Source organism: Tympanuchus pallidicinctus, unplaced genomic scaffold (genome assembly GCF_026119805.1).
Source record: "Tympanuchus pallidicinctus isolate F22 unplaced genomic scaffold, pur_lepc_1.0 scaffold5, whole genome shotgun sequence".
Taxonomy (NCBI): domain Eukaryota; kingdom Metazoa; phylum Chordata; class Aves; order Galliformes; family Phasianidae; genus Tympanuchus; species Tympanuchus pallidicinctus.
Window position 1 is genome coordinate 39,971,128 of NW_026294769.1, and position 18,774 is coordinate 39,989,901.

General features: G+C 36.5%; 1 protein-coding gene across 2 annotated transcripts in view; it reads right to left on the minus strand.

Moving 5' to 3' along the window:
- TOX (thymocyte selection associated high mobility group box) overlaps positions 1–18,774 on the minus strand; it is a 218,683-nt gene that overhangs the window by 17,150 nt on the left and 182,759 nt on the right. For both annotated transcript variants that reach the window (XM_052704526.1, XM_052704525.1), the window contains one exon: positions 8,585–8,665. In XM_052704526.1, coding sequence (XP_052560486.1) covers positions 8,585–8,665 — 81 coding nt within the window. The remainder of the gene's footprint in view (positions 1–8,584; positions 8,666–18,774) is intronic.

The window sequence follows — 18,774 nt, forward strand, 5'->3', positions numbered from 1 at the left end:
CCTTCACGTGATTGAAAGTAAAGTTAGGACATATTTTAAGACAGCAATATTTTAAGTGTCTTTTCCTTAGAGCACTTAAAATAATGAAAAATCTATTAAGTTTAATGGAATATGGATCAGAGCCCAACATGGTTACCATACTATTAGTGTTTGGATCCCCATTTCATCTTCTATGAAAGCCATGAAGTACCTGGCTAACTGAGGCTGAGATTAATACCCAGTTGATGAGTACTGCATCCTAACGACATTAATTCAGAAGTACATCTAGAAATTATGAGTGGCTACACATATGTTATTTTGCCATTTCAATATGTTAATGCAGTCATTGATAGGAAAGTTGCTAGGAAATAGAGCCATATGTAAGTACACATATATATATGAACATCATAAGTTTAGGTACACATATTCAGCATTCTTACTTTACTCTAACAAGTAATACCATAAAATATGGGAGTTAAAGAAACACTTTTGCAATAATTTCCTTCCAATAAGCACTACTAAACTGATATTGTTGAGTTACAAAATCAAGAAGTCAGTACTGTCACAAATAAACAACCCTGAAAAATGTTATTTTTTTTCTTATTCAACTGGTTTCACAGAAACAGCTAAAGAATCAAATTATCAGAGCTGGAGCAATATGATTTCAGCAGTTTGCATACAAAACATAAAAAAACTTCTTTATTAACATCAGCAATTAAGCTCCCTTCTATATTAAAATATGCATAAGATTGCAGAGCTGGTGCACACTCAGTAAACATTCCTGATACTACAAATGTCTGAGGTGTCCTTTAAACATATGCTGAAAGACCTCTTCAAGGGCAAAGACATGAGCCTTATGGTCAATATGACTAGTATAAATTTTCTATCAATGTTAGTAAGTAGCTTTGTCGGCAAACATAACTTATTCCAACCTCAGAAGATTTTTTTACATAGTCAAAATGGTGTAACATGGTTTTATTTTAAATGAGAAACAGGTGCTCTGGCTTTGGCATCTCCTCTACACAGGCAATGAACATGTACCATACGAGTGTTGCAAATGTTGGAAAAGATTTAACTTGATTCAGGTTTTAAATGAATACATGTTATGAACCAATGTTGCTGACATACTATCCCTGCACATCAGAGTGCCATGAGCACATCTACTGACTGGTGTCCATTCTTAAGCCATGGAGAAAAATTCACCAATTTTTGGACTCTGTGACCAGAATGAAGGTTACCATTCAGGTAACAGCAGTGATTATGACAGCTGTTACCAGCAAGGTCCAGTCTGTGTAAGCTGTGATCACTTAGGCAGGCCTGACTCAGCTTTAAATGAGTTATCTTCTGTACTATGACACTAAAGGGGTAGATGGAAGGAAATTGGCTGAATATTTATGCAGCTCCTACAAAGCTTACCTAAGCTTAACTTTGCATCTGTTGTCTTTGCTGTCTCTTTGGTAGAAGGAACATCTTGAATTGTTTATTCTCAGCTTTTCTGTGTTCACACAATCCTGTCTGTTTGTAATGTTTTTGGCATTTTAGGTCACCTCCAATCCTAACCCTGTCCTTGAGAAGAATCCTTTCTTTTAACCTACATGGGCTCAGACATTTGATTAATACCACTGTGAAGCTGTTTACCAAGGAATGACTTCTCTCTGGCACTGCTCTCTCCTTCCTGCTCAGCTCTCTCACTACTTCAGAGATCCCTTTCACTTAACTCTATTCACTCCGGCAGAGAATTCATATGCATATTTATAATACAGCTGCTTCCCTACTTAAGTCACAAGAGGCTCTTAGAAAATGATGTTTCGTATTGTGTTAATTCCAGTCACCCACTGCAATAATGCTGGTGACTCTAGAGAGTTCAGAAGATTTTGACACATTCCTGATGTTTCAGAACAAAAGAGTAAGCCATGAGTTGTCATCTATAATTAGCTGAGTTGGCTCAGAAGAACATCTTCAAAACTAAATATATATTTTGTCATCATCTGCAGGGGATTGTCATGGATTCATTCAGGATATGTAAGTAAAAATGGATGTTTTACGAATGTAACCTGGATACACGTGATAAAGGATATGCAACTTTAATTTGATACAAATGTTTTAATTCCCAAAATGGGAGCACTAGGCTAATAGTGAAACCTAGTTTTATTAATTCTTTTTTTAAAAACAAACACAATTGCTCCCCAGATCAACACATGGTTTCTCAAAGACTCAAGACATTTCTGCCATTTGGGGCTGAAACAATGCAAAAGCATTGTTAGGTTTTTGCAATGCTGATTGTAAAGCTTTGCATGATTTACTCTCAAATACAATTCATGGCATTATCTTAAATGTACTCTGTTCTTCTTTTCCAGCTGTGGTATAGTTGCTTTCTTTCCTAGACAAGAAGTTGGTTTGATTTGTGCTATTATCAGATCAGATAATTTTTTTATTGATAAATACATTCACTTATCATATATTCTAATACATCACATACATGCACGTCCCTGATTTTATTTATGATTCTTTGAAAACATCTGCTTGTGTCATAATAACTCCAGAAATGGAGACTGAAGTATCACAGAAACATGAAGCTTCTCCCATAACAGCCTTGCATTATAACGTTTTCAGCTAGAGTTTGTCCATGTTTAATGGACAAAAGAAAAAGCTGTAGATGAATGTCACTGTTCTGATTTTTTTCTGTTTTGTTTTAATGGAAACATTGCCAATTACCTTGCAGCACTTTAATACCTACAAACAAAATAAAACAAAGCCCATTCATCAAACACAGACATGTCTTTTCTTTATTCTTTCCATGTTGCTTTCACTGAGAGCAACCTAAACTGTTTTCCAAAATTCCAGAACATCTGTATGTAAATAAAGGAATCTGCTGCCTCAGAAAGCAGGAAGAAAGTGCCTTCACCAGCAACAGAAGGGTTGCTGCTCTTCTTATACACAATAGCCAGCTGATTAAAGCTCTGACCAGCAGACATAACAGGTCACTCTATTCTCTCAAGAGATACTCAGTACCGTATTACCAAAAGAAACGTCCTAAACCCTGGAAGCTGCTTATTTCAAGGAGGAGAGAGCTGGGACATTGTGCTCCTCTACATTTGAAGCTTGTCTTCTATGCAAAAAGGAATTTGAGCCTAATTGGGCCACAGAAAGTAAATAATGGCGGGAGCACACCGATACATTCACATTTAATTAGGAGTGGGGTGAAGCACAGTCTGGGAGAGCTGACATATTTCGCCTTTTTGTCTTTTGTGGCAAGAGCTCTCACCACATACACATGTGAAACAGGAAATTAACACCATCAAGTTCACAGGTCGACTTTTGTTTTTCCTTTTTTTTTTTTCCTTTTTTTTTTTTTCTAAACATGATCTCTATTTTCATAGAATCATAGAATTGTGGAATCCTTAGAATTGGAAGGCACCTCTGAAAGCCATCTAGCTCAACTCCCCTGCAATGAACAGGAACACCACAGCTAGATCAGGTTGCCCAGGGCCTGATCCAGCCTCATCTTGAAAGTCTCCAGCGATAGGGCATCCATCACATCTCTGGGCAACCTGTGCCAGTGCCTCACCACTCTTACTTGAAAACACTTTTTCCTTGTATCTAACCTAAATCTAACATAAATCTATCTTCTTTAAGCTTGAAACCATTTCCCCTTGTTCTATCACCCTGCTAAAGAGTCTGTATCCTTCTTTCCTCTAGTTCCTTTTTAGGTACTGCTGCTATCAGGTGACCTTGCAGCCTTCTCTTCCTCAGGCTGAACAGCCCCGCTCTCTCAGCCTGTTCTTGTAGGAGAGGTGTTCCATCCCTTGGATCATTTTTGTGGCCTTCTCTGCATGCACTTCCTGTACTAAAGACTCCACATCTGGATGCAGATTTTGCTTTAAACAACTAGTTCGATCTTCTCCACATGTACTCACTGCAGTCTTCAAAGGTCTTGTAAGACCTTCTTAGTCTGTTCAACCACATTATCACTGAATTAAGGATCAACTCAAGGGATCTCAAGATCATAGGGTCCAATCTTGCAAGGAAAGAGGGAGCTCAGATGAGATTACCTAGCACCCTGAGCAGCTGCAACTTGAAAACCTCCCATGACAGGGAGTCTACCACATCCCTGGAGAGACTGTTGCAGTGATTGATTATTCTAAACACTGCGCATGCAACACTGACATTTTGGGTGCCTGGAAAATCTCTGCTTACAAATTGCTGTGCTAAAGACATTATGGCAATGCCAGTCTTATTAGATACTACCTTTATGCTTTTAATGAAAAGTAATTGCAAAGTGGCGAGCTAGGAAAGCTAAGTGTGCCATATACTTCAAGGAGAAATATTACATGTCCAAAGGATTCCTGCTGTCCACAAGACTGAAAAATGTCATTGTGTTTGTTGCAATGTCATGTGAGAATACTGCTGTGACACTTTCTAAACATGCTTGAGTATTTGGTATTTGAAATATATTCTCCCTGCTGTTAAAATGTGTCTGCATGAAACTGTGCCACTGTACAGTAAAGAATTAAAAAATTCATTTGGAAGAGAACTAAACAGGGAAAAGGAATCATATTTGTATTATTTAAATCATTAAATTCCTGCTACTATAGTCAACATATGTATTATGCATATTAAATACATATTATGCCTATATTTTTAATAAATGTACATAGATGTATGCATGTAATATAGAAACATGTTTAACATATTCTTGTATATATTTGTATTAAATATATATACTTGAAAGATGCAGCAAAAACTCTAATGTCAGCCAGAAAAAAGGCTGGTTTAGCCAGAAAAAGTGCTTGTTTTATGAAAAAGTAAAATTGCAATTCACAGCATTTTATGTAATGCTGTACAAATTACCAGATACCAGAGACTGCATTTCTGGACCTGAATAGTACTAAAAGTTGCAACTAAGGGCAAATATAAAGACACTCGTTTACAATGCAAAGGCTTAGTCAGTACTATATGCAATATGGCAATCTGCATAGCAGAAGAGACAATGCTTTGTAATGTAATTTTAACTTTACATATCAATTCCTCCTCACATGAACAATCTCAACTACACACTCATTAATTGAAGTCTTTATAAAACAGGAGAAAAATACAGGAAATACACTGATTAATTAAGTGTGGATTAATGCTTAGCTGACATATTTACACAATTCTATGGTTTTTTTTTACTGGGTGATAGCTCTATTTTATAAAGACATCACTGAAGTATTTCAAAATGTATTAGAGATGGGCTGGCACTTCTACTTTGAGGTTGTTGGAGACACTTCCATTCTTTTCAGTTATGGCTGCATCAAAGAACACAGCCAATATCCCACTTTCACCTTAGGGCCCAGGACAGAAAGCAATGTCACTGAATTTCATTATTAAATTTCATTATTTTGCTATCACTCAGAGGCTCAGAAATCTCCTGACAAAAGGTTTACCCCATTGTAGGTTTACCCTACAAACTCATGTTCTGAATGTTGTAGCAGCTCAGATGCCTAATAGGGGTGCATTGAATTCAACTTCAGCATGGCTTATGCCCATTCTTTTGCTTTACACGAAGAAATGATCTTGCAAATAAATGCAGAAAAACGCACACACACACACAAATCCTATTCTCATTGCTTCTTTAAAAACTGGCGGTAATACATGAAAAAAAAAAAATAGAGCTAAAAAAATAGCAAATTGGTAGGGCTACTGCTTTGGGCAAAATGAGGCACACACTGAGCTAGAAGCAGGAAACCTGAAGTAGTGACAGGAGAAGTGAACAGTCCCTACAGCTCCTCAGGAGCACTCTGTGAGGAAGGCCAAAGAAAGTTTGATAGTTGGGTAACTCCCATCATCTGGATATCAAATAGATGTACTATGAAGCATCATTTAATATCTCATAGCTGCCAGCCAGCTGACTCTGAAGTCATTGGAACACCGAACACAGAAGGTGTCATATTGCTTGCATACCATGAAAAATAAAGTTTTAGATGTCCCAAGCAGGACACTAACAGTGACTCAAAATTTGATTTCACAGTGCTTTGGCTGTGTTTGAGAATGTGGACAATATAAACTTCAAGCTCCAGAATACTACTGAGATGAATTCAGGTTTTTTTTTTGTTTTTTTTTTTTTTTTTTTTTAAATACTAAAATGCTGCTGGACTGAGATGAACAGAAAATTCAATAAAGAAGCAAGGATAAGCAATATGCAGTAAATACAACATGGGGGCTCCCAGTGTGAACACCTTCATGTAAAAACACTCAGATGTTGTACTGAAGGATGTGGTTTCTTGGGAAATACTGATGATAGGTGCACAGCTGGACTGCATCATCTTGGAGGTCTTTTCCAACCTTTGTGATTTTATGATTCTATGACTCTATGTAAGTGTATGAAGTGTGACCCAAAGAGTGAGGTACAGCACTTAAAACAAACTACATGAGCAAATAATTAATGTTCTATTAGAGCATTTTTGGAGAAGGTGTATTACTTCTGGTGTGTCTTAACTTTTGAGATGGAGGTCTTGTAATATTAATAATATTCTCTAAGTATAGATTTTATGGATGATAATGTAACATAAAAAAGAGCAGATGGACTCCAAACAATCTTAATAATATATTATATCTATTTCTTCATACTTATATGCATATTTTAAAAACTAAAACTCTTCTGGTACTGTATAAATATTTAATAATGATAATTTAGAATATACTGATATAATATTACATCTGAGTATTTTACATCCATATTCCAAAATGGAGTTGCTTTAGTTACATGGCAGCTCCGCTGGATTCATTGAGCGTGTTCATGAGAGAAAGCAATTAGTACTCAGCTTCATTAAGTTTACATTTTGATACTTTCCACACTAGAGGAAAACATTACATTATGGGCAGAATTTAAATAATTGCTTAAAAGTTAAGAAAATGCTTCAGTGCTTTTCTGACTAACAACAAATTTAAACATATGCACAAATGGCTTAATGCACCGAACAGATCAGCAATCTTTAAATTTTTTTCCCTAAAAACAAACCTCAGAAAATGCCATAATTTTTTTCCCCCCAAATAATAGAAAACAAATATCTATGTTTTTCTATATTTACATTTTTGAAGTTAAGCTATATGTAGTTTTATATGAACAGACCATGATATACTGAATAATGGCTTGCATGTTATTTCCACAAATGCTTGATGCATATCTGCAAAACCTTCTGGAATATTTTGAGCTTTGTAGACCTGCCTTTTGCCAATAAGCAGGATCTTTCAAATGAATTTATCTGCGTGCATGTGAGGACAATGAATATTTCTAAAACCATACAGCCCTAAACGGAAATTATAGGTATTCTGTAAACGCCTTTAACTAATGCAACTGTATTTGTGGTGGTAGCTAAAAAATTTAAGTGTTTAAGATACATCTTAAATAAATGAATGGGATAGCAGCCATATTTAAGACATTTAAATTCGCACAAACCCTTAGTAAATTTTAGGATAATGTGGAAATATACATGAAAGCTCTTTGCATGGATAATTCAATTTCACTGAAAATGTGCAAAAATTCAGGTAATATACAGAGAAGTAGAGTGCAGCACTAACCTCTCCAAACATTTAAAACCAACAAAAAGTTCTACTCATGTCATGTATGCTAGTCCTTCATAATGTCATTTGTATGTCTAAAATCAAGTTTAATTATGAAGGAACAAAGTATATCCAGATTTGTTTTCAATCTAATTGCTATATTTCTGAAGTTGTTTTTTTTCACATTGCCACACTGCAAAAAAGTTCATCACAAGTTAAAAACAGCTTTTTACAAAATAATGGGCACCAAGAATGTTTGAGTGTATATATATATATATACATACAGTAGTAGTAGGGTAGTGAGGCCCTGGCACAGAGAAGCTGTGGGTGCCACATCTCTGGAGGAGTTCAAGGCCATGTAACATGGGGCCCTGAGCAGCTGAGCTGGTGGGAGGCAGCCATTTCCATGGCAGGGGGTTGGGACAAGATGATCTTTAAGGTCTCTTTCAACCCAAGCCATTCTGTGATTCTCTAAGGTGCTGCTAATACGTGCTGGGGATATGCAAATGTTCCACTGCAAGAGCCCTATGCTGACCTATGCTGTGCTCATGTAAATTTTATTGCTGGATATAAAACGGAAATTCACAGTTCCATATGAAAAGTTGCTATGTGAGCTGACCTTGACTTTTTGGGTATTGTGATTAGAAAGGAAAAAAACAATTCTTTAAGAAAAACAAACAAAAAAAAGCATTTTGTGTATGATGTGGTTTTTCCTCAGAGGTAGAATGATGACTGCCTGCATGGCAGATTTGTGGTTTATTTGGCATGCCAAATAAGACAATGGAATGGTCTTTTTACTGGGATTTCCTTCCTCTGACTGCAGTGATACTCCCAGCCTGGAGGAGTGCTGTCAGTATGATCAGAAGGGAAAAAGAATCTGTTCATGGAGCGATTACTGATTTTATTGAGCATTTGCACAGGGAATAGATGTCCTAATTTTAAGGTGATAACAAACAAGGCTATTTGCACTAAATACTACAGTGCTCTCAGCACAATAAAAATGCTGAAAGTGCTTTGCAATATGTCGCTATATACATGTATACGTTTATATATTGAGTGTTACCTTGGATACAAGGCTTGCTCTGTAGGCAGCTAACTGCTTCAGATATTCCTTCTTGGCAGCTTCAGTTTTCTTTTTGTATACCTAAAAACAAAGAGCGTCACATTGGTAAATTAATCTGGTTTTGTTTTTACATATCACAGGTGTGTCTCATGCATCTTCATAAAGTCTTTCTAAGTAAACATCCTTTTCTCTTCATGTATTTTAAAGAGTGAAATAATAAAACACCAAATATTTTAATGAAAATATTGTTTCAAATGTGAAACACCCTTTAACTACTCAGCAGTACTGAAAAAACACTATCATTCATACCATCTCATGTTTAATTCTTCCAAGTTAAGTGCACGGCATGCTTGCAAATGGGACATTTAGGGACAGTGTGGGCCTCTCCACTGGCTTCTACTTGTGATACCAGTTAAAGGTCTCTGGGGAAGAAAAGAATGCTCTGGAGGACAGATGAGATAAATGAAGGAGGAAATGATGGCACCACAGAGATCAACCAAGCGGCTTTCTTTCTTCCCTGGAAAAACTGGTGCGGGCAGTCAAAGAAGCTTCATGGAACTGCTAAGGATAACAAATGCTAGTCATTATCCCAGTCTTGATCCCATATCATTCTAATTAACTTCTCAGGAGCACAGATCTATTTCTGCACATTTCTCTCAACTCACCAAATTATTTTAAATGTGGCATGCACATAATCTCATAATAAATTAAAAAGCCTTGAAAGTCACTTCAATTTTGCCCAAATTTCAAGATCAAAGATTATCTGCAGGGTATAGCAGGACCTCCTCACATTGCAGTAACATGATGTTATAGAAGTGTACATAGGGTCGAAAGTTCTCAAGAGGAGAATGAATTTCTGACCTGTGCAGCCCAGCTAATGGCTTGCTGTTAGCAATGGCAGTGGCAAATTCAGCAACAGGCCAGAATTTCTCTTAGCAAATACTATCATGGTTTTTTTTGTTTGTTTGTTTGTTTTCCTGAAAGCGTAGATTTTGGACCTACCCTTGTAATTAAGCAGGATTAATTCTTAGCCTTCCATTTTGTAGAGAAAAAGTTAAAAAATACACAGATTTGAAGTTTTTCGTAGAACATGCTGGCCAAAAATGTTTTTTGTTTCACCAGTGTTCTGCTTGCAGGAGCAATCCTCAGATACAGGCTGGCAAAATTGTCTAAAAGGATTAAAGATTATTCTTCCCAGGGTAGCAAAAGATCACAATGGAAACATAGAAGTCTTAGGTTTCTAAAACTGTAAACATATAGAGGAAAAGAAATTGGTTTTAGCTGAGCAACTGTATCTGTGGCCTCTTGTAATTTCTCCAGATTAAGATAAATATATAGTGTTGGCAGACCTCCTATTGTTTTGTACAAAAAATAGTAGCAATTTGCTTTTTAACTTGTAATCACTTGTGATTATTAGGGAAATGTACAGTTTGCTTTGTAAATGAATAAAAAATTAGTCAACAATCTGCTCTTAGCTACTACAATGAATTTAGCTTGACCTACAGAACAAAGACTAAGTTTTACTGTTTTTTATATTGCAATCCCTCTGCATTGCTCTGATAGCCAGTTTAAAAAACACAGCTGAACAAAGAACTTTACACAGAATAATGATCTTCAAAAGATCATGTATCTACTACTTCCACATTGGGTTTTATTTTGTATTACATAAATATAAAAAATATACGCTCCTGCTGTGCACTTACAGTCACAGCATAATGAAAGTGTCCCCTGGGACCTGACTTTTCCCTCAGATAATCATATTGTTTGAGGGTAACTCAGTAATATGAAGCTAGCAACAATTCTGCAAAGCTCCAATTAAAACATCAGTACTTCATATGAAGTAGTGCCCTCTTTTCTTGAGTCCTCTGGTGAGACAGTAATAATCAAATGAACACTATGTCTTCCATTGCAATGCTGACATTAATTATGCCAAATAAGGTCTTTATGGTAAAAATGTTCATGCTGGATGGGATGACCCTAATGGGATGACCCTAGCTTGCTTTTCTTGACTTGCACTGTCCAGAATAGTGCTTGCAGGTTTACTTGCCTGTAGAGCAATATCTTGATGTTGCTGTTCTTTTCAAGACAGTCACTGTTTAGGCAAAATATGAATGGGTTGATAATCTTTGCACTAGTTTTGGAAATTCTCACTGTTTCTGGCCTATTATAAAAATTAGTATATTTTATCTGTCTTGGGAGCTGTTCATTTTCATGAATAACCAGGCCTGGCTGTCAGTATACTTCTTTGCATATAAATGCAAATAAATATGGTCCTTGCAATGGGTACCAATTCACCAAGTTGTGCTAGACTGGACTTGTACTGGGTGCTTATGAAGTCACAGCAAGCAGGGAGTGACCTTAGCATTGGTAGCATTTGTATCTAACACATCTAACACAGGTAGAAGCAAGTCAGCTGCCCTCCCCAACCTCTTTATTTTACTTTTTTTTTTTTTTTTCCCCATAGCTGCAAGAATTTTTAGCCCTCAAGCTTAAATGATTTTGTGTTGTAGTAAATTAACAGAGTTCCATCCTTATGGTGCTTTGGGGGAGGAAAAGGGCTTGTGTCATCATTCAAGTGTGTTCTAGAAAATGGCTGAAGCTCTACAATATTTTGTACTTAAGACAGTACCAAATTCTGAAACACATAATTTCTAAAAATACATTTACCATTTTCCTGTATCAAGAATTCTATTTCTGTTCTTTTCTTTATCTGTAGAGGCTAATGGTAATATTTAATACTATTTCTGACATCTCAGAAATCTCTTGCATGAGAACATTTTCTTTTCCTCCCTCAAGCAAGTAACAATTGTTAAATAAGTAACTTGACAGAACATATATGTACAGAATTAAGTAATTCCTAGTTTGCTTTAATTCAATTAACATTATAATTGAATGCTGATTGATTGTCATTCAGGGAGTAAAGGCTCATTCTGTTTCAGCTGCAGATTTTTTTCTTACACAATATTTTCTTTTTTCCATTGTCCAAGTTGTGGAAATTGAATGTTGGCAGAAAAAAACACCATTTCTGCATATGCAGGGTGGGTCACCTTTATTTGTTCTTATTCTTTTCAGCTTGTTAGAGCAACCCCAAACCACCAAAATTACATTAATATGTCCACAAATGGAGCTGCTGGCATTCTTTTCCTACTGTGCTTCACAAAGGCAAATTCACACAACATAATACAAGGGTTCTTAATTTACTATCTAATTACACTTCCCAAGTACATATGCTAAGGTGGCTTCACGTTCCCTTACACCATTAAGCAAAACATGCAGGAATACAGCAAAAGACATTTTCCATAAGAAATATGAAACTCCACCTTTTGTGTATAAGCACAGAAGATAGCATTTGAACAACACTATTGGAGAAAATTAATGCCCTGGATCTCCAGTGGTAAAATAAAGCTTGGTACCAGTTCCCAGACCTCTGCACTGGCATCTTTTAGGTCCAGTTCCCTAGGCTGATCATACACATGCTGTAGCTACACTGAGGGCTGAACTCTACTGATAGTAATAAACATCCTTAATCTGGCTGCCCCAAAGTTTCTCTTGGAGATAGATGTGTCGTGGGTTACATGGTTAGCCACAACAGCAGATTTACCAAATCAAAACCACAGTAGAATATCTGCACTTCTATTTTATGATGCCAACTTCTGGTTATGTTTTCCTTTATATGTTTTAGCTGTTGCATAATTCTTGTCTTCCTAGATCACAAACTCCTTCAGGAAGGCTTTGTGTCTCCTGTGCTATTCTGTGCATTGGATGATATGAAACTCATTGCTGATACATATAATGGAAATATACCTGTAATGCCATGAGCCAAATTTTTATTCTGGTTAGCCATCTTTCCCCAATTAACTTCCTCACAACTTGCTTCTGGAGGACTATCAACATATCACAACGAACACTAAAGCAGGAGTCCTATGTTGCCCAGAGTGGCTTTGCACCCTTCTTCCTTCAGGGGAACAGAACATGAATATCTGCAAAAATGCCCTTGGCTTTTAATATCAGGTTCGAATGGAAGAAGGAACAACTTGCTACAGTCCTCTTTGATATTAGAGGGTCAGAGTTAGTGAATGGAAATGACTGATGCTCTTAGAAGATGACTTTCAGAGTTTGTGTATGAAAAAGCTTTGTGCCTCCTACATGACAAAGCGAATTACAAAGAACCACACTATTTCCTTGACTCTGCCTGAATAGCTGGAAAGGATGAAAAAGATGGGAAAATTTTCAGTTTATCTTGTGAGTGTCTCCTTAGAGCTGCAGCTTCCAAGCAAATTATATTTGTCTTTTTAAAAAGATGTAAAGATGCCCACATTTGTTTCGATGGAAGTGTTCCATAAACCTAAAAAAATAGTATATGCAAAAACAAATCAAAAAGTAACATGACTGGTTTTGACTTTTTGGTCTCTGCAGTGCTATTACCCATGGGAGTGTCATTTTCAAAGGCTATAGTTACAGGAATGGTATCTGAGAAAATATGGTAGGTTGCAATCCAGAATTAAATTCCACATTCAGATTGTCGTTCCTAGCCCTACATACCTAGGCTCACAGAGAAAACTTGTAATTTTTCCAAGTGAGAGACATATCTCTAGTTTTAATCTTATGATTTTGAAGCAAAGGCACTCAGAACTGCACACATTCTTCTAAAATATGGAGATAGATATTCCCACAGCAGTCAGAAAAAAATCCTCAGAATTGCTTAATGGGTACTGAAATACCATTTGATTTTTAATCTAGGTACACACAGTAACAAAAAGAGGCCCAGGGCTAGCTCTATGGCTCAGCAGTCTCAGACTGCAGATCATGAAAAGACACTGATGACATATTAGAGGCTTAGGGGAAATAATTCAGTCTTTCTGGCATGCAGGTTAAAGATCACAGGCCAAAGTCAACTTTAGTACAAACACTGAAACTCTATGGAGCTCACTGGATCTTGCAGCCATTTATGTCAGGACTAAATGTGACCTTTCAGTCTTGATGCTTGCAACTTACAGGAGAGTGTTTATTTCATCAGAAGCACATGAGATAAAAGTTGGACGCAAAACAAATGACACTAAACACACAATTTATTTGGTGATTATTTGCACTTGCTGCTATTCTTTTTTATAAATGGGTCTGAGCCCAAATGGAGCATAATAAGTCCAGTTGTGTACACAGACAATTCAAAGCTATGTTCTCATCAAGCCGAAATATATGCATAAAGGGTGGGTAAGAAGGATGTAGAAAATTAGGGTTATTATTTAGGAACATTGAGGCAGCAATACTTGGAATCCAGGATCCTTTGGGTTCAGCTCTTTCCAAATACAACAAGAAGGTGAAGTGCAGCTACAGCCAATGTTCACAATGTTCAAATCCAAGGCCATGTGTTGTGTCTGTTGTAAGTAGCAAAGGGGGGACAGATATCCACCCCCATGGCAGTGGGAGCTTAATGGCTTAATGTTCCCCACTGCTTCAGTGCTCCTGGGAGACTGAGGATGACCAACCTGCTAGGAGGACTGAGCAGGAATACAGGCTGAATTACTCTAAACAGGGTAAAATGCACCAGCTGTTCTAGTGAACTTGTATGTGTGGAGGTTTCACAACCCAAATGCACAGTGCAGTTTCAGTATAGAAGTTTCACTACAGAAATTTGTTGGAAAAAAATAAGTGGAGCTCCCAAACAGGCCTAAGGTGCAACAAAGATAAGAACGACTTTGCCAGTGCAAGTAGCTGGGAGGGAAGACATAAGGCTGTTTTTTGTTATGCCTGAATCCTTTGGGATTATGCACACAGGTACAGATGTACCTTTGCTTCCTATTCTCATTTACAAAAATAAAACAAAGGTAAATTTAAATGTTGTGTGGTTGTTTATCTGCCAAATTGAAGGTACATTCTCATCCTTTTACAAATATCTTGTTTATTCCTTGGAGATTACTTCATCAGCATAGACATAATAATAATTGAAAAAAAGAAGGTCATTATTATGGATGGAACAAGAAACAGATAAACAAACATCTGCATGAGTATAGAGCATAAGTTAAAAAAACCCTGTAAATTTATGTTCCCAAAATGCTATTGACTACTTGAACTTGATCTGCACATCCTTTGAATCTATCTCCACATCTGCAATTGAATTTCTGGAGCTGTCCAGGGCCCTGACAGTGGGCACCCCAAGTGCAAGGGTTTGCAATGGATGCACCATGGCTCTTCCACCCATGAGTTGAGATCATCTGTCTTATGTAGTGGCATCAAATAACACAGCACAGTGCTTTGTGGGAGGTTAGGTCTCTTTGCAGGCCAGGATGAGCCAAGCCTCTTGAAACATCAGTCTGAGATCAATTTTGAGAAGCTTTGGTGTTATGCTATATCTAAGTGTCATCATATCAGACAAGAATTATTGACAAGCACTACTTTTAAAGCTTCTTCTCCTAGTCTACCTGATTCATCCAAGCTATGGACAATCTCTTGATAAAACTTCACAGTTCTTTTCCCAAAAAAAGAAACTTATAAAACATGCTGAGCTATTTTTCATGATCAAATCAGTCTGGGCTATTTTCAGTGACCAAAATAGAAACCCTTGAAAGCTTGTGTGTTATAATGAAAATGCTAACAGCATCAGAATCATTGACACTAATGCACGAGGACTTCAATTTACTTAAGATTGGTAACATACAATCCAAGTTCCATCAGATTTTAAAGAATAAACTGCAGCTTTTATCTAGTGGGTCTTTGAGCACCAATGAGGAGTAAATGATTTGATTTTGTAAGCTCAGAGGATTTGTCAGCTGCCTCGTAAGTATAATTCTGGCTCTTCATATTCCTGCTGCTTCTAATTTAGCAGGACAGGCTCATAATTGAAGCAAATTAACTATTTACACTTGCCACTTCTACCAGGGGAAGAGGACACATCAGCAGGAAGGAATGAGTAGGAAATTAAATTCTTCCCACTTGTGTCAGATCTGCCCTTATATAAACACATTAACAGTAATTTCATGAGGCATCAAACATAGGAATAAATACTGAAGGATAAAATAATGAGGAGTTGCAATTGAGCTAACTGTTGCAGTAATATTACTGTGTATGAATTATGCAGCCTGAAAGAAGGCATATGTTACCAGGACTCTTACAGTCGCTTTCCCTTCTTTATCTGAATTTTAATTTTGGGGTCTCTTCAGTGAATCCATCCTCCTGCTATGAGGCCAGTGAAACATTTAAATAAACCGACAGAAACACATGCACACATACACACATCTACACATACATATACACTAAGCTGTTCATACAATGCCAACTCCATTCCTGCTAGAATTCCATTTAAATTGCTGAAGATACACTAGAGATTAATTCTGTTGAATGTTGAATAGACACTGAATTCCATTTTTAGTATAACAGCATATTTATTAAGCTTTTTGGCTGAAGTTTTAAAGTTACACTAATGTAAACAAGAACATTTTGTTTGTGATTTGCCACTTCTATTACTGCTTTACGAGGGCTCCAATTAGAAACTTAAGGTTCATTTAGTACACATACATCTGGTACTGATTTAAAATGACTCTCCTTTTTCATCTAATGACAAAAAATGACCTAAGTGGCCTTTTTACCTAGTTTGAACCAGCATTCTGTCTGAAAGCCACAGGCTCGACCATTTAGCATGCTGAACCCCTCCCCCTGGGGAATGTTTTTCTCCCCTTTGCAGTAAAAATGTGTGCAAAGGGCAATGGTGTACATAAATAAGCTATAAAAAGGGGATGCACAGAAGAATAGTACTGACTAACGAGAAAAAAAAGTCCATGATAGTAAGACAGGAACTACTGAAAATATCCCTATGCTATGGATACAGCACTTAGAATTTATCCCAGCTCTTTACTGTTACAACTGCTTTCCATTCACCGGTTTATTAATCGGAACATTTTTTGTATGTTTTTATAAAACATTTACAGTGAAAAATGAAAGAAAAAAACACAGCCATTGCTTCTGTTTATATGTAATTATTACACCCAAATTAAAATTTGAGAAGAAACTATGACATCACAACATCATTTCTATAGTCCCTTCAATTCCTAGATGTCCCTATGTATAGGTTTGGACAAACAAACCACAGATTCACACCGCTGTTTGAAAATGGTCCTCCAAAATTAATGGAAGCAGTTACAGCATGCGACACAAAAATGCAAACATCTTTGTAGGGTAAAAAAGAGAGCACAAGTATACTGACACCTGCTTCAATCTAACAAATTGCAATAGTTGCATGCTAAGACAATCTGTGCATGATGCATTTTAAGTACGAATCCTCCTAACTTCAGCAAGGTACCCAGAACAACGCAGTTCATAATAACTGCTTTTTCATTATTCAAATCCTATTTTCTCAAACAACATTTCCCTAATTTCTTCACAGTTTGAGAAACATATGTGGCTCTTGCACAAGCCCTTTAAAACTACAGTCTAACATGTCAGGTTATCAAACTATTTTTTTAACAAAGGCTAGGGCATACATATGCTGCCCTTAGGTTGTTACTGTACTGAGTTTCAATACCTTTATTTATTCCGTGGTCAATCTGCAGAGATAAACAAGAATTTCTGTGCTAGCTAGAAAAGCTAGCTCAGGTCACAGAACAGTGAAGATTTCATCCCGGCATAAAAAAATGAGGTTATTCTTCTTTCTCAGTAGCTGCATTATGTTCTACTTTCTGATTCATTTATATTTACTATTTAAATAGTTAAAGAAGTTCCAACTCAGGAAACATAATTTGGAAACACAATTCTATTTAAATTGCAGAATAAGCATTTGCTTCCAAAACATAAAAGCCAGAAGCTTTATGATAATTGAATATTTTCCAGCAAGTATAATTCATCAATAAAGTATTTCTCTAATGACGTTATTGTTTCTTTAGTTACCTACTGAATTTCTGAAGCTTCTTCAATGTCAAATTCCAAATAATGCATTAATCATTAGTATTTTTAAAGTTCAATTTTCCTAGCAGAGACACAGATTTCATAACAGTTGCTAATGCTATACTTCTGAAAAATTAGGCCTTTAAAATACAGACTATCAAGTCAGTTAAGATGTCTTGTAATCATTACTTTGTACAATTGGATCTCTAATGGAATAAAGAATGAGTTTAAATTTATTCTAGAAAATGGGATTGCCATTTTTTTGAAATAGGGACTATCTTTTATTCTCTTTGTACAGTGCTCAATTAAAAAAGGCCTGGTGATAATGAACTGGCAAAATGAGTCAAAGAGTAACAAAGATATGCTAGCACAAACTCTTGAAATAATTGGTTAGAAATCTAGTTTTATTCATTTTTTTTCATGTATGTGTTATGTGGATTCTGCAACATGTCATTCGGCTGCGTTTCAACTTAAATTAAGGACAACAGAGATAAGGAAAATAAATTTTCTTCAGCTGTTCTAGTGTAGGTCTTTTTCAATTATTACTCTCAATCCTGAATAGAAAATTTAAGTCAAAGCTGAACTTTTTAATGCACTTTTTTTTTAAGACAGATTCTATGATTTTACCTACAAAAAATCACAGTACTGTTTTCCTTTTTATTGTTAGACATATTAACTATAATTTATTATGTAATATTGATATTCTCAGAATGAATGAATGAGATGCACTTTTGGCCCAGTACTCCTGGTACTTTTGCCTCTACTTATGTCTCCTGCAGCCAATATAACTCCTATTCAGCATATCCTTTCCCTCTAGAACTGTATCTTTCTTAAAGTTCCCATTTCTTTATCAATCCAACCCATTCTGCCTTCAGTTAATAAATACACAACCAATAACAAGTTATAGCATACAACAAGTAATGGTATGCTAAAGCAAGAATGGCATTTGTCAGCTGATGTCACTGTAAACCCATGAATGCAGTTAGCAACCAGGAGTTACTCACTTTTATATGGGATCTGACTGACTCAGAAGGATTTCTGCAAAGGTTCAGAACCATCTTTGCTGAACTCATTGCAGGACCAAGGCCTTTCCTTCCATGGAAGACAGAAATAACTATTGGATGTTATTTCCACAAACTAAACGAATGCCTAGATCCATCCTAGGTCCATCTCCTAGATCCATCTGGAAAAAGCCAGGCGTGCTGGGAGAGGGGAAGAGCCTAGCTCTCCTCCTAGCATCACAGGACAGGGAAATAACTTAGAGGACCTTATTTGTCTGCTCCTATTGTACAGGAATATACTTATTTGCAGCAATG